Source organism: Neovison vison, chromosome 5 (assembly GCF_020171115.1).
Source record: "Neovison vison isolate M4711 chromosome 5, ASM_NN_V1, whole genome shotgun sequence".
NCBI classification, from domain to species: domain Eukaryota; kingdom Metazoa; phylum Chordata; class Mammalia; order Carnivora; family Mustelidae; genus Neogale; species Neogale vison.
In genome coordinates, this window is record NC_058095.1 from 153,892,385 (window position 1) to 153,905,555 (window position 13,171).

General features: G+C 40.4%; 1 protein-coding gene across 8 annotated transcripts in view; it reads left to right on the plus strand.

The window, feature by feature from the left end:
- Window positions 1-12,290, plus strand: part of MBNL2 (muscleblind like splicing regulator 2) — a 158,223-nt gene extending 145,933 nt beyond the window's left edge. For 4 of the 8 annotated variants that reach the window (XM_044249979.1, XM_044249982.1, XM_044249983.1 and 1 more), the window contains one exon: window positions 9,517-9,616. In XM_044249979.1, the coding sequence (XP_044105914.1) occupies window positions 9,517-9,531 (15 nt within the window). In that variant the 3' untranslated portion in view covers window positions 9,532-9,616. Of the gene's footprint in view, window positions 1-9,516 lie in introns of all 8 variants that reach the window. The other 4 variants (XM_044249978.1, XM_044249980.1, XM_044249981.1 and 1 more) reach the window with 1 other exon arrangement.
- Window positions 12,291-13,171: the final 881 nt, after the last annotated feature.

A 13,171-nucleotide genomic window follows, 5' to 3' on the forward strand; every position in this document is an offset into this window, starting at 1 on the left:
AGACGGTACCCTTGTGTAGCTCCCCAGATGCCCGTGCTGTGCAGGCAAAGTGGGAAACTAGGCTCAGAGGGTCACGAAGCTTGTTGGAGGCATAGACAAGTCTCCTGAAATGCCACTCCGGGACTCTGATTTTACCTTTGCACTGTGATTTTACACACAACTACGTAGTCCTGTTAACCAACCTTGTTCTCTCTCTCTCTGTCTTTATGACACACATACTCAAACAGGAAAAGGACTAAAGTAGGAAAGAAACCATAATTTTGCTGAAAATTTTATTAGATGGCAGTGTCATCCCACCAGTTCTTGAAATGTACGAGATGATGACGACACAGAGACACGCTTCATGTGTGCACCTCACACTAACCTTACCATTCCTTTTACTGAACCTTCACATTTGCTTACTTCCTTGCCTTTGGTGTCCTAAAAGCCAGTTGTCAACAGGGTAAATTATACATTCTTCTCCACTGTTAAGATGAGTACTACAGCCAAAATGCGCTCGGGATTCTAAGCCTAATGTAATGGTGGTAGAGACAAAAGCAGAGTATTGAGCAGGATTGAGGACTTGAGGTTGAATCCAACAGGATCTTGTTTCTGGGATTTTTCTGGGCCCAAATCTTCCCTTTATTACTTGGAGTAAAAATCCCATTTTGAAAAGAGCAGGTATAAATGTTCTCGAAGTTTCTTTTCCATTGCTGCATGAACTCTTTTGTAAAGGTATAAAAAATGTTTTCTTAGAATCCGCCTTCATGCCCAGAGGTCACCTTCAGGGAAATAGCTTCTGATGTGGGCAGTCTGTTTCATCCCTGCGAGCCTCCCATGCCCCACATCTCAGGGAACATATTCTAAATACGATATTTTAGAGAAATGTTTTCTAATTTTTATTGTAATGTTTAAGAGTATTTTCTTAAATAGTGTGGCCCAAATATTATCTATTATTTCTTGATACAGTAGAGAAATTTGGCCTCCTTTAATATACAGACAGTCCCCAGTTTCAAAAATGTTTGTTCAGAGTTCCCTCTGTCATTTGGTTTAAAACTCAAATAATTCTCCCACAGAGACAGTGATGCACTTGATGGTAAGGTCTCCAGGTTGATCTGTCATGGTTTACTTAATGCATGACATTGCTCAAGGATAAAACTGTATTAACAGCACAGAACAGGCCAGATACCACGTGCGTGGATGTTTCTCTGTTTTTGAGATTCAAGACAGATGCCAAAAGCACGTGCCTAGCTCAAAGCCCCGGACAGTTGTGTGATGGAAAAGTCCTTCACCTTCTCCACCTGCTGGAGCAAAGGAACCATCACCTCTGGTGAATTCTGTGGCTGTGATGTTGGCCGGTGTAGGTTGGTGGAGTAGGGATGAGATACGCGGTGTGCAGTCAGGAATGTTGGGCAGGAACAGGAAGAGAAAATCTGGGACTTGTCCCTGCCTGACCTCCAGGTGCTTTCATCCACCCACCCGCCCATTTCCCATGGATGCCACGGCTTGATCTGCCTCCTTTTTTCCTGGTTGTCGTAGGGCCCTCCCAGACTAGGATTTGGTTTCGTTTTCCTGTTGTTTTGCCTTCCTCTGGCCCTTGCAGAGCTAACATGCTCCCATAGCTGCTCTCTCCCTGAACAAGCACAGAACGCTCCTGAATGTGTTTTTGTTTTAAACACTTCTACAGCACTTCTACAGCCCAGGGAACAAAAAGTCTCTCCTATGCCTTTCCTTCTTCCTCCTTTATATCCTACAGGAGAAAGTCACCCTTGGATAGCATAGGGATTTTTAGACTAGATTCCTGTCTCACTGTAAAAGCAGCAGTAATGTTCCTCAGAATTCCCTCCCGGGAATTGGACTGGTCGAGGCTGGGTATGGGGTAGGAAAAGGGATCATGATCGGAGCCTTCCTCCGTACTCAGAGGAGTCTAGATTTTTCCACATGTGACATGGGCTCATATGAAGAATATCAAATCGAGAATTTCTATGTACCTATTTTGTCCAGATAATATAAATTGTCAGTGTAGACCCTGGTCAGTAGTTTTCAATGAGGCCAGTGTTTTTTTGCCTTTTGTAGAGAAACTCAGTTATTAATGTTTTTAACTTACAGTTTTTCATATATTGAAAAGTATATCCGAAAAATCTTTCTGTTCAACTATTATAGGATGGAAAATACTAGAAGTGAGTCCTCAACAAAATGATGTCACTGAAAACAAAGGAATTAGAACTCTGAATGTAAACTTTCCATTAATGACAGAGGACAAAACAGTAATCCTGAATATACTGCCTGTTCAGTTCTGCTGAATACTGCGGGCATTCCGGCCAGCCTCGGGCTTCCCTTCTCAAGAGTGAAATCCATTGTCGCATATGAGAATTTTCTCCCACAAGCCCAAAATGTGCCCTGCCTATATTCATAAAACCCCATTCTGCAGCCAAATGCTCTACCACTGAGCTATACCCCCACATAAAACCCCATTCTGAAAACAAATATGTTTTCATGTCAAATATTTCAAGTATATTTCAAGTCAAATATGGCCTGAGATGCTGCCTTCTGTCAGAACAATATTTCCCCCAGATAATGATTCGGATTATTTTCCAAAACATCTTTTTATATACTGCTCGTTACACATCATCTTGAAATGGACCAAAATGCTTAAAAGTGTTCATTTATTAACATGTATCATTAGAATCGCTCTGATCATGCTACATTCACTGAAATCAAAGTAATTCGCTTTTGACTTTGGTAATTCATATTGTGATTAAGTACAGAACTGTTTTGCAGCCCAAAACATACAGATGTCTCTCCGCCTTTGTACAGTTTGCCTCAACCAGAATATGTCACTAGTCCGGCCTCTCAGACAAAATCCGGGAATTTCAGATAGTAGTGACCGCCATGGGGAAGATGTGTGGAGTACTGGGGAAAAGATGGAGAGACTATCAAGCAGTGGAGAGAGAGGGTGGTGTGCGGGGGATGCCGGTGGATTGTAGTGAAGAAAAACATGCATGACCGAATTAAAAGAAAAAACTGTGTAAAAAGAAAAGAAAGAAAAAGAAGGAAAGGAAGGAAGGAAAAGAGAGAAGAAAGAAAGGAAGGAAAGAAAAAGAACGAGCGAGCTATTAGGATGGTGAGTAATAAGCCTCCTTAGGTTGGCCACAGTTTTAGGAAATTGCATTCAGTTTTCAGTTTTAAAACTAATAATTAGTTCTGTTTAAGGAGATAGTGAAACATCCTCTTAGAAATTACCTTCTGAAGAAATAGGGCCTTGTAACCGCAGAAGACGACTTCTAAGGGATCAACCAAGTCTAGACGTTTTCGTCAGGTGGCGTGTTTTTTTTTTTTTCTCTGCCATGTTTCCTTCTTTGTGAGGGATTCTTCCCCCAGCCTGGAAGATCTTTCCTCTTACCTGTCTATAACAAGGAGTAGAGGAAGGAGAGGCTTATTTGTTCTCTTTGATATTCCCGAATCCGTAAACGCCCTGAAAGACTGCAGAGATCAATATTGTCCAGAGGGTTCTTCTGCTGCCATTGCTATGTCTTCCTTGTGACTGTTTGTTGGCCTTCCGCCAATGCCAGCATCATGGTACTGTGTCCACAGTAAATATTGATTCAGCCCTCCATGCACCTAGCAGTTAGTAAGTGCCTCCTGCATGCCCTGCCCTATCCCCAACATTAGGGATATACAGACAAATGACATACTGCCTTGTTCCTACAAAACCAATTTTGCCATGGACCCCATTAATGAAGCCTCCTTGCTTGGAAATGTCCACTTGAGATCCCTTGTGAGTGCTATCAAGATCCATTGAGATGCCTTCAGATTTCAGCAAAACCACACAAATATTTTATAAGGCATGCTTTATCCAAGTCTTCAACTGCACTCCAACACACTACTGGATGGCTCTCTGCAGGGGGGTTTGAGTAAAACCTTATTCCTGCCTTTGAATTGTTCTTTGGTTTGGATCCATAGGAACGGCTGGGTCTTCCCACTGAAATGATTTTCCTCTCAATTAAACCAAGCAGTAAGCCTTCCTACTGCCTTTAATGTTGAGCTAACATTTTAAAAGACAGCTCGTCTGACGTCCCTGAAACTTGGTGGTAATGAACACATTTATATAAAAAGCGTGAATATTTCTAGAAGTCGTCTGGAAGCTCACAATTTCCATAATTATTCATATGTTCAGTTCCTGGATATCCATCACAAGGTAGAAAACTCAGAAAGCGGTAATACTTGGAGCCTCTGAAGCCCAGGAGAAATGCTATGTTGACTTGTCCTCTTTGGCCCGCTCGGACACAAGGGCTAGTCAGTTCGGCAGTTGAGTTGATGGTGCTGACACACCCAAGTTCAGTGTTTCAACCAAGTGCATTTCTCACGCTAGTCAGCTCTTTCTCAAGTGTCCACCAAGGGTCAGAGCATACGGATGGCTCAGCCAAAATTTAGCATCATCTTGAAAGAGACAAGGAATGTGGATATTTAGTATCTGGTGAATCAGTAAAGGGAGGGACAGTAGTTTTTTCTTAGATGGTGCCTATTGGTCAAGTACCCTGTTCTTTGGGTGAAAGTCAAATGTCTGCAAGTTGCAGGATTAACTCCCCATTAGACCTCCTCCTCCAGCCACGCCCCACAGCGATGACTGCTGGCTCCCTCTGTATTGCGTCCAGCCCTGGCGTCTGCCTGGCTTTGGAAGCCAGCGATCCAGACTTAGTGGATAGCTCCTTCCAATCAGTAATGCTCAAGAAGGACACAGCCTCAAGAGATATGTGAGCCACACAGTTATTTTCTGTAATGTGAATTAGTTGCTGAATTTCCAGCTTATTTTGGAAAATGAAGATTGGGTCAAGCAATGTAGAGCCTGGGTTTCTGCACATAGCATTTGGCTGGAGCTGGTTAGCTTCTCCTCCATTCCTTGTAGGCACAGGACCTTCCATCTGCCACACTCCCTACCTGACCCACCCATTCACGTGCTCTGCCTGCTGGGGCCCTGCCCCTGTCAGCTGGTTTACGGTACGAGGACCCAGACTTCTTTTTAATGAACTTGACTGCCATGGCACCACGAGGCAGTGGTAGATGCTTCTCCAAGGACACAGAGATTAGTCAATGACTGCCCATCACACATTTCATGGGAAAACAACCCCCTGGATGTTCTTCGGGGCCATTCACATTCTCTCTTCAGTAAATAAATATTAGTCTACTTGTGTACTAGGCTCATATGGGAACAAATTAAGAATGTGGATGAAGGAGAATTGTCAGATTCTGAAAAATCCAACCGCCTGCAGGAAATGCAAATTAAGAAGTAGACCCCACTGTAGCCGACTGATATTTTTGCTTCACAGACATGCCTGTTCCAACCAGAGGGTCCACCAAAGATTCACACATGTGGTCATGCTTTGAGATCGAGTGTATCTTTGTTCTGAAAATAGAATTGCCGATTTCGTGGGCATCAGCTAGTCCCATTTTTTGTGTGGGAATTAAAAGTAATCCTTTCAAAAGTTCAGAAATTTGATTTACCATACAAGATTGACTAAAATCTTATTTTAGTAATTTATCCCCCTTCTTCATCATGGTTCTCCTTATGGGGGAAGATACTTAAATTTAAGAGGTAAGCCTATCAGAAAGATGGACAGAAGTACACCCTGTTCAGTATATTTTATTTCTGTCCTGTCCAATATGGTGTCATGGTCCTTAGAAGCTCAAACAGCAGGCCTGGGACTGAGGCAGGGTTTTTGCTGCCGTGAGCAGTTGTGCGTGTGGCCTCGGTCTGGAGGAAGCCTGGGGTAGAATGTGCTTGCCTGTCCAGGCAAGGACTTCCTGGGGAGGGGCCCAGCAGCCCCATGGTCCCTCTGCCCATCTGGCTCCTGCAGACAGTCCCTGCTTTCTCCCCCACAGTGCTCTAAACTGTACCCTGTGGCTTCCCCTTTTCCTGGTTCCCAGGCTCCCACAATGGTTCTTCTGAGCACTGATCGCCATTGGCACCATAAGAGGTATAGACATGGCCTTTGGAACCCCTGTTTCCCCTGGTCAGTGCAGACTATCACTATACCCTGGAGGGGACTCCCATGCCCGTAGGTGGAGGGAGTTAACATCTCAAACTCATATTGGCTTGCACAAGCACTTTGTACATCGTGCAGACCAGTGAAAGCCATTTGTGCTGCTTTTTCTATGTCTACGAAAATATGACTGGCGATCCTGACCTAGCTCTCAGGGTTCTGGCCAAAACCACTCAGAACCCTCTGGAAATCAAAGGGGCATCTATTCAAATAAAAACAAAACAACAGAGAGGGGATTTCCGGGGGACCCAATGTGGTAGCCATTTCTCTGACTTATAGCTCTGGCAGACTCCAGGAGAAGTTTCCATTGCCCCTTCCAAGAAAACACAGGCTCCAGGGCCTGGGGGTTGAGGAAGGAACTTTGGTCTCAGTTTTGGCGAGCGCAGGGAAGGAAGGATGCCACTGACAGCCGGTCTGTCGAGGTCACTTTGGTGAATTGTGATTTAATTAACTGTTCTTTAAAATAGACAGGCTCAGGATTAGGACTTGTCAGATCGGATTCATAGCCCATGTTTCAGGGCCACATATAAAAAGAGCTCAGCTTGGGTGGGGCAGAGGGAGAGAGAGAATCTTTTAAGTAGGCTCCATGCCCAGCGAGGAGCCCGATGTAGGGCTCGATCTCACAGCCCTAAGATCATGACCTGAGCAGAAATCAAGGGTCAGACTCAACCAACTGAGCCACCCAAGTGCCCCCAGCCTGCTGTTCTAAGAATGAACGTTTTGTGCCTATATTGAAATACTCAGACACCCTCTGAAGGTCTTGACCCTGCCGGCCATTAAATTTACAATGAAGATTAAAGATGTTTTTATATAGGACACATTCTATATATCCGTGTAGAATTGGAGACGCAACAGGGAATCGCACAGATGTACCTTTTCATCTGATTTTAAGTTATGTTTCTTGATGCCAATTAAAAACATCTGAGTAAAGGGAACCCATATTTAAAACTAGACAGAAGAATCCTCTTTCCCTCGAAATGGCTTCTCTATACCCTTCTCCCCACATCCAGCCCCTCCCCACCCACACACACACTTGGCTCTTCTCTTCCCTCCAGAGCTATCCCCCAGCAGAAAACTGCCCTATGCCCTCCATGGGCCCTCGGGCCCTTAGTGTCTGACATCACACTGCAGTCTCCTGACGTCAGAAATAGCAATCAGAGGGGCAGCAGGTTACTTCAGAAATACTCTGTAGCTGCTCCTCACCAGACTCCTGTCTGTATTTCCAGACTGTGTCTCCCCCCCAGAGAACACTAAAGATTGTGCCAGCGAGCAAATAGAGCTCAGAGGAGAAAAATTAATAATCAAGTTATATTTTTCAGAAAAATATCACCACCCAAAAAATGAAACACGCACAGCTTTCTTACCTTCTAAAATCAAATCTCTTGGACCTCTTGAAGCTTGCAGCTGCCAGGAGAGTAATTCTTTTTTTCTTTTCTTTTTTTTTTTTTTAATACCCCAGAGGATACTCCACAAGTTAGCTGAGGATAGAGACCAGGGTAGAGCCAATTTCCTGGCCTAAACACTAGGCAGCTGTAATAGCGGATGGCTTCCTAATGTAACAGCCATTTATATTGTCTTTATCCATGTAATGGATCTGATATAGGCTGGGACGGGGGTAAGAGCAGGCTGGGTGAGTCTAGGCAATGTTCTGAGTGAACTTGAAGGTTAATTTACAGTTCACTTAGACCCAGGTGGTTGTACATATCTCTCTGTCAGGTATGAGTCCAAAGCATTGCTCTAACTCATTTCTATAATAGCCCATTGCTAGGCATGCTGTAGAATACTTTTCTTTCCAGGTGGCTAAGAATATCATTCTGTATGGCAATTTGGTGTCACTTAATAAGCAGGGATGTGAATATATTATCAAATATATATTATTTATGTATTGATTTTAAGAAATTGCAAGATTTTGTGCTGTAAATATTTTAGAAGGAGTCTTGCTAAAGTAAAAGGAAAGAAGAAAGAGAAAAGGACATGATTTGGTGTCCCGCAACACGTTCTTCATTTGGAGCCTTACAGATGGCATTGAAGCTAAGGGACAAAATAGGATAATTCCTATTTAATAACCAAACATGTAGACTCAAAAGTGAAGTTATAATATGACCCTCCAAAGAATTTGGTATTGGCAATTTGCAGTGGCTAGTCAAAGATACCATGATAATATTTACATATCAGATCATTATATCTCATTTTTATTTATCTATCAGGATATAAGACAAGGAATGTGATTTTTCCCAATTAATTAAATTCCCAGGAACTTTGATGTTTTGAATTTCCATTTAGTATAAATATTTAACATAAATGAGTTCTTGCTCTACTTTTATCAATTCCACGTAAATCTGTAGGTTCCAATAAATCAATGGATACTCCTGTCTATTTCATGGGAGGAATTATCTGAGTTGGTATTATCTGAGTATATTATGCAAACTGCAGGAACACCCACTTGAAAGAGAAAGTATTTATATATGTGAATTCCAACATAGTGGGCTAAGAATTTATACATAGAAATGAGGCTCTTATTAAGAATTGGATCCCAGTATACGGGAATATTAGCTTGATCGTAAAGAATTTTCACTGGTTTCTTTCCCTAAACATAGGTTCTCAGCAGTTTAATAAGTAAATATTTCAGTAATTTCACAAAGATTGGTTTTGAAGCATTGCTCAAAGAGTAAATATTTTTGTTAGAATGTGTTAAAAGGTTGGCTTTTTTTAAAGCTTGACATTTAGAGGACTGGGTCAGACAGGGCAATCTCCCTGTCTTTTTGCAAAGGTATGGAGTTGGAAATGAACTTGGAAATCAGGCTCCTGGGACCATGATTTGCATTTGATAGTTCAGCTTTGTCTGTGCTTTTGGATTTATTTAGAATGTTTTAACTGCTTTATTAGAATGTTGCCCCTTTTTCCCTTTGATCTGGGACATTCATACGTTCCCTGAATTTGAAACTCGTGGTTATTATTATACCTTGGGAACAAAATTACTTTTGATGGGAACACATCTCTGAATTTTATATGCAAGTTAACAAATAACACTTAATTTATTATACATTTAAAAATATTTACATTTAACCTTTTCCCACAACTTTTCCATGTACAAACTAATTCTCTGATTAGACTCCCTGATCATAATATTTAGCAAATACTAATTGGTTGATAACGGGAACATATCAGAAAGAGACATGAAGCAGGAACTAAAAAAGGAGATCAGGGCCCAGGCACACTCGGTGCCCACATATACGCTGTCTGAGTTTTACAGAAAATACGATAGCGTGCATTCAAATCACCATTCGTCACAGCGGCCACATGGCAGGAGTGCTTACGTGTAAAATTTTTCGGCACGAAGGGTGGGGATTGCTCAAAATTACGATTGCCTCAAAAGATGAAAATATATCCAAACGAGAAAGGGAAGAAAATTCCTGTTTTCAAAGAGTAAAACGTATGCTCGTTATTTTCCTTCTGAGAAGGATGTCTAAAGCACGCTTGTCTTTCTCTTTAACAGATAATTCTGAAATAATCAGCAGAAACGGAATGGAATGCCAAGAATCTGCATTGAGAATAACTAAACATTGTTACTGTACATACTATCCTGTTTCCTCCTCAATAGAATTGCCACAAACTGCATGCTAAATAAAGAATTAGTTCTTCCGGACAGACCACAACTGTAAGAAGCTAGAGCTGCTACATCATATATGAGTATTAAATATGGTATGCTTAGTATATTCCAACCTAAGATAGTTAACTACCTGAGACCAGCTGTGATGTTTAAAGACATAAAGGATAAAGTTTACTTTTCAAGGGTTTCTAAACATAGTTTCTGTCCTAGGAATATTGTCTTATCTCCATAACCATAGCTGATGCAGAAAAGTCCAACCAATGTACTCATTTCAATTGAGACGCTTTCCAAGTTAGCAATAAACAGTTAGCATTAGTTAAGAAATCTGTTCCGAGGGCAGGTTCGATTCAGACGCCAATTACTGTCATTTCATTTGCCCATTGGATCAAAGCGTGTGGTTCGCTTCTTCACACCACGAATGCTGCAGCAAAGGTGAGAAGTGAAGTAAAACTCACACCTGTCCCACAGGTCTAAAATTTGAGTGGAAATTCAAGCACAAGTATGGGGGACACATCAGAGTGTGGTATTTGGTTTGCCTGGAGATGCCGCATTGAATCGTGTGATTCTAGAATAACATTAACTAGATTGAAAAAGAAACTTTGCACGGTATGAGCTTCATACCCCACCAAACAAAGTCTTGAAGGTATTATTTTACAAGTATATTTTTAAAGTTGTTTTATAAGAGAGACTTTGTAGAAGTGCCTAGATTTTGCCAGACTTCATCCAGCTTGACAAGAACGAGAGGCCCATGCCAACAGTCTAATCTAAGGGGTTAGTTTCTCACCATCCGGTTGCCTATTACAGAATAACTTCTAAACTAAAAACCTAGTCAAACAACAAAGCTGTAGGTGAGGAGATCTGTATAATATTCTAATTTAAGTAAGTTTGAATTTAGTCACTGAAAATTTGACTGTGACTTTAATCTAAATTACTATGTAAACAAAAAGTAGATAGTTTCACTTTTTAAAAAATCCATTACTGTTTTGCATTTCAAAAGTTGGATTAAAGGGTTGTAACTGACTACAGCATGGAAAAAAAATAGTTCTTTTAATTCTTTCACCTTAAAGCATATTTTATGTCTCAAAAGTATAAAAAACTTTAATACAAGTACATACATATTATATATACACATACATATATATACTATATATGAATGAAACATATTTTAATGTTGTTTACTTTTTTAAATACTTGGTTGATCTTCAAGGTAATAGCGATACAATGACATTTTGTTCAGAAAGTTTGTTTTAAAGTTTATTTTAAGCACTATCGTACCAAATATTTCATATTTCACATTTTATATGTTGCACATAGCGTATACAGTACCTACATAGTTTTTAAATTATTGTTTAAAAAACAAAACAGCTGTTATAAATGAATATTATGTGTAATTGTTTAAAACATCCATTTTCTTTGTGAACATATTAGCGATTGAAGTATTTTGACTTTTGAGATTGAATGTAAAATATTTTAAATTTTGGCATCACCGCCTGTTCTGAAAACTAGATGCACCAACCATATCATTTTTTTGTTGGAGAAAAAAAAAAGAGATCCGCCATTTTAATTCATGTCAGTCGACGTCTAATGAGCTTCTTATCTTGTAGATTTGATAACCCCATCGAAAGAAAATCCCATTCTAAGTGTGATCTTACATAGTGCTTGTATCGTGGCATTTGTTTTAATTTGTGGGAAAGTATTGTATCTAACTTGTATTTCTTTGGTAGCTTCATCTTTATGTATTATTGATATTTGTAATTTTCTCAACTATAACAATGTAGTTATGCTACAACTTGCCTAAAACATTCACACTTGTTTTCGTCTTTTCTTTTCTTTCTTTGTTATTTCACTTAAACTCATTGAATACCTAGTACATTACGAAAAGGTGAATTACAGGAATCACTGAAATATTTTTGTAGACTAATTGTTGTCATGTTGTCTTTCTTTTGTTTCATGATTTTGATTTTTAAAATTATTAGCACACAGCTATTTTCAGCCCTTTAATAATGGAGCATCAAAAACATCACCCATATCCCCAAACAGATATAGAAGACTGTATTTTTACTATGATATCCATTTTCCAGAATTGTGATTATAATATGCAAAGAGTCATAAATATGCCATTTACAATAAGGAGGAGGCAAGGCAAATGCATAGATGTACAAATATATGTACAACAGATTTTGCTTTTTATTTATTTATAATGTAATTTTATAGAATAATTCTGGGATTTGAGAGGATCTAAAACTATTTTTCTGTATAAATATTATTTGCCAAAAGTTTGTTTATATTCAGAAGTCTGACTATGATGAATAAATCTTAAATGCTTTGTTTAATTACAAAAATAAAATCACCAATATCCAAGACATGAAGATAGCAGTTCAACAAATACTGTAGTTAAGAGATGAACTCACCACTTGTATGGGAACTACATTTCACTCTTGGTTTTCAGGAATATAACAGCACTTCACAGAAATATTCGTTCAGCCATACCACTGGTAACATTTCTACTAAATCTTTCTGTAACACTTAAAGAATTCCCTCATTCATTACCTTACAGTGTAAACAGGAGTCTAATTTGTATCAACTCTATGTTTTGGTTGTAATATTCAGTTCACTCACCCAATGTACAACCAATGAAATAAAAGAAGCATTTAAAAGGATTTCTAGTCTTTCTCCTTTCTGTGTTGAGACAGGTGGATCATTAGCCGAATGAAACCGTCTTCACGGTCGTGGAGAAATCTTTTGGTGACTTCAAACGAAGGCAAGCTCTGGTCTTCAAGTGGGACATTGATGAGTTTTGCTTTTTTGGTTTTGGCTTCCTAACAATAAGAAAAGCAACTTAAAGGGATCATTTTGGAAGTTCTTCTGAAATTAGAAGTAAAGATAAACTCCGCCACTTGGCCCTCCTCTTTGGGATTCGGCCAGATAATGAAGAGAACTTTAGTAACCAAATGGGAACAATATGTCCGTTTCTTCCACTAACCCACAGGACAGGCTTCTGGCAAGAGCCTGACAGGAGGACACGGCTTATAGCTGTGGCTGCCGAGAGAGGCAGAATGGAGAGGCCTGTTCCCTGCAGACATCAAGGCCAGGTGGGCTAAGACGACAAGAGCTGAGTGTGACACCTGAGGGCAGCTGTTTGGCAAGGAGACCCCCCCCCACGAGGTGGTGCACACCTTCTTGCCTTTCTCCTTCCTCAGCCCTTTGGGTCCCACGGTATTTCTCAAGGAGGGTGGCATTCGCTGTTGGGTTGGAACGGTCCTTGTCACGCAGAGATCAGTAGAAATCACCTCCTCTACAGGCCCAGACAGGAATGGGGGGCACGGGGGTGGAGGGCAAGAAGTTTTTTTCCAGGGCAGATCTAAAGCTTCAGCCTTCTGAGTGGTTATGATACCACTTAAAAGGAAGAGTAAGAAACGAACATTCAACAGATCGGGGAGATGCAAAATAAAGGCGCTTATATTTTTTAACTGTGCCATCAGGATTCACACCTTTGCAGGTGTTTGAAAAACTGGCCACCTGTGTGGACCAGCAATGTTTT